At 34.1% G+C, this 1,788-nt stretch overlaps 1 protein-coding gene across 1 annotated transcript in view; it reads right to left on the bottom strand.

Annotated features, from left to right (window-relative positions):
• Positions 1 to 236: 236 nt before the first annotated feature.
• The window catches only part of LOC119587366 (trimethylguanosine synthase-like), a gene marked incomplete at its 5' end in the record, with an annotated part of 5,194 nt that continues 3,642 nt past the window's right edge, over positions 237 to 1,788 (bottom strand). Inside the window, 3 exon segments of the mRNA XM_037936111.1 lie at positions 237 to 278; positions 596 to 628; positions 775 to 899. Coding sequence (XP_037792039.1) covers positions 237 to 278; positions 596 to 628; positions 775 to 899 — 200 coding nt within the window.

The raw sequence follows: 1,788 nt of genomic DNA, 5'->3' as shown, positions 1-1,788 counted from the left end.
TGTGTGTGTCTGTGCATAGGCACTGTGTGTTGTATTTCCTGTATCTAAATGTGGAAGTACTTCCTGGAAAACATAAGATTCCTTTACCTAATAAAACTGGAACATGTTTAAAATTCCACAGGTTTATGGAATAAATCAAAAGGATACCAGCAATTTCATACTACTGCAATTTAGCAGTATACGAGATCACCAAAGTATGCTGTCAGTGCTTTTACTTGGGTCCCATTAAGCAGTATTCAATATAAAACACCGTTTCCAAATCCTGCAAGCTCAATTATCTGAAAAACAGTTATAATTAGTTTATGTTGGATAGCACAAAGAAATGGGTTTAGCTTATTGTAAAAAAGAAAAAAATCTGTTTAAAGTAGTTAGTCTGTTCAATATTTTGTAATTCTTACTATCCACTTTATCAAAAACAAAAATCACCAAACTCCCTTTTACAATCATACACCAACCTGATATAAATCACTATTTTTTGGCAGAAAGATAGCTATACCCTTTTGTTTTTTTCTGTGCTGTAGATATAAGCATCTCACAGTTAATGAGTCCACCTAAGGCTTTACATTATACACCTTCCCTGCATATACTCCCATACCACCCAAGGAGGACTCAAATATACAACATCAGCCTGGAGTACAAGAAATTTTGATGATAGTGTAAAACCTCATAAAATATACTTTGTATTTAGAATGGGTATTTTACTATAATATCAAATACTATAATATATTTACTGAAATATATTTAACAGCCAAATATAATATACTCATAATTTACCTTTAAAAATGGAGCAAGTTTGAAGAAGTCTCCAACAATGAAATCTATACGGTCTGCTACACCATAAACTGATGCATTGTGATATGCCATTGCAATTTTCTCAGGATCTATATCAATTGCAACAACTGAAAGTAAATTTCATATGGTAGGTATGATGTATAAAAAAAAAAAACATTGCAATAAGCAGCATTGTGGGTTAAGTGTATGAAAATGAAGGATAATACACAATCCTTTCTTTAGCTATTTACTTATTTTCTGGCTATGGAGTAGCCATACATATTGTTAACCTGTTGCCTCCAGAGGGCATAATATTCATCTTTGGCATTAAAAAGGTCTTCCCCGTGGGTGATGTGAAAACCCACCAACATGATACCATGATACTTTAGAACATTTAGAAATCATTTGTTCAATGCAAAGGTACTGTGGGGAAAATAAAGGTCACTGATACATAATATACTGTGATGTCAAATGCCCAGGGATATTCCCTGATGAATTTGGGAATATGGTGTGATCTGATTGCCTGACAATTTGTGGTAAAGGGAAACAGCAGGCCCATAAATTATTAATTTGCAAGTTCTTAGATGCTCTCTCCTGGTAAGTCTCTACTCATTTCCTCTGTATCTGTATTCAATATCTGTGTAATCTTAGCAGTTTCTAGGTACTCACCCAGTGAGGATAGTAACAGACTGTGCCAAGTAGTCACTTTTGGTTTTAGCAAGATATTTTTTCCTCCTATCAGGTGCACCTGAGCTCTCATCACTCTTGGCATGGTATAACTTCTTGCTAGATGAGTGCTAACAAGGGATATCTGCTAAGTAAGGGTCCACTCAACAGCAGCTTTAGATTATGTATCTCAATACTACACTATGTTTGATTTACATGAGGTTTTGTGAAACAATGGGAGCAGAATACTCTTGGGACCATGAAGTTGTAAATATCTAAATTTCTATATTATAAAAGTAAAAACTCACTGTCAATCTCTAAGGCAATAAAAAATAGCAGATATCAAACATA

This window comes from Penaeus monodon, chromosome 22 (assembly GCF_015228065.2).
Source record: "Penaeus monodon isolate SGIC_2016 chromosome 22, NSTDA_Pmon_1, whole genome shotgun sequence".
In the NCBI taxonomy this organism is placed as follows: Eukaryota; Metazoa; Arthropoda; class Malacostraca; order Decapoda; family Penaeidae; genus Penaeus; species Penaeus monodon.
The sequence above is the reverse complement of the archived record's forward strand: the minus strand, read 5'-3'. Positions and strand labels throughout refer to the sequence as shown.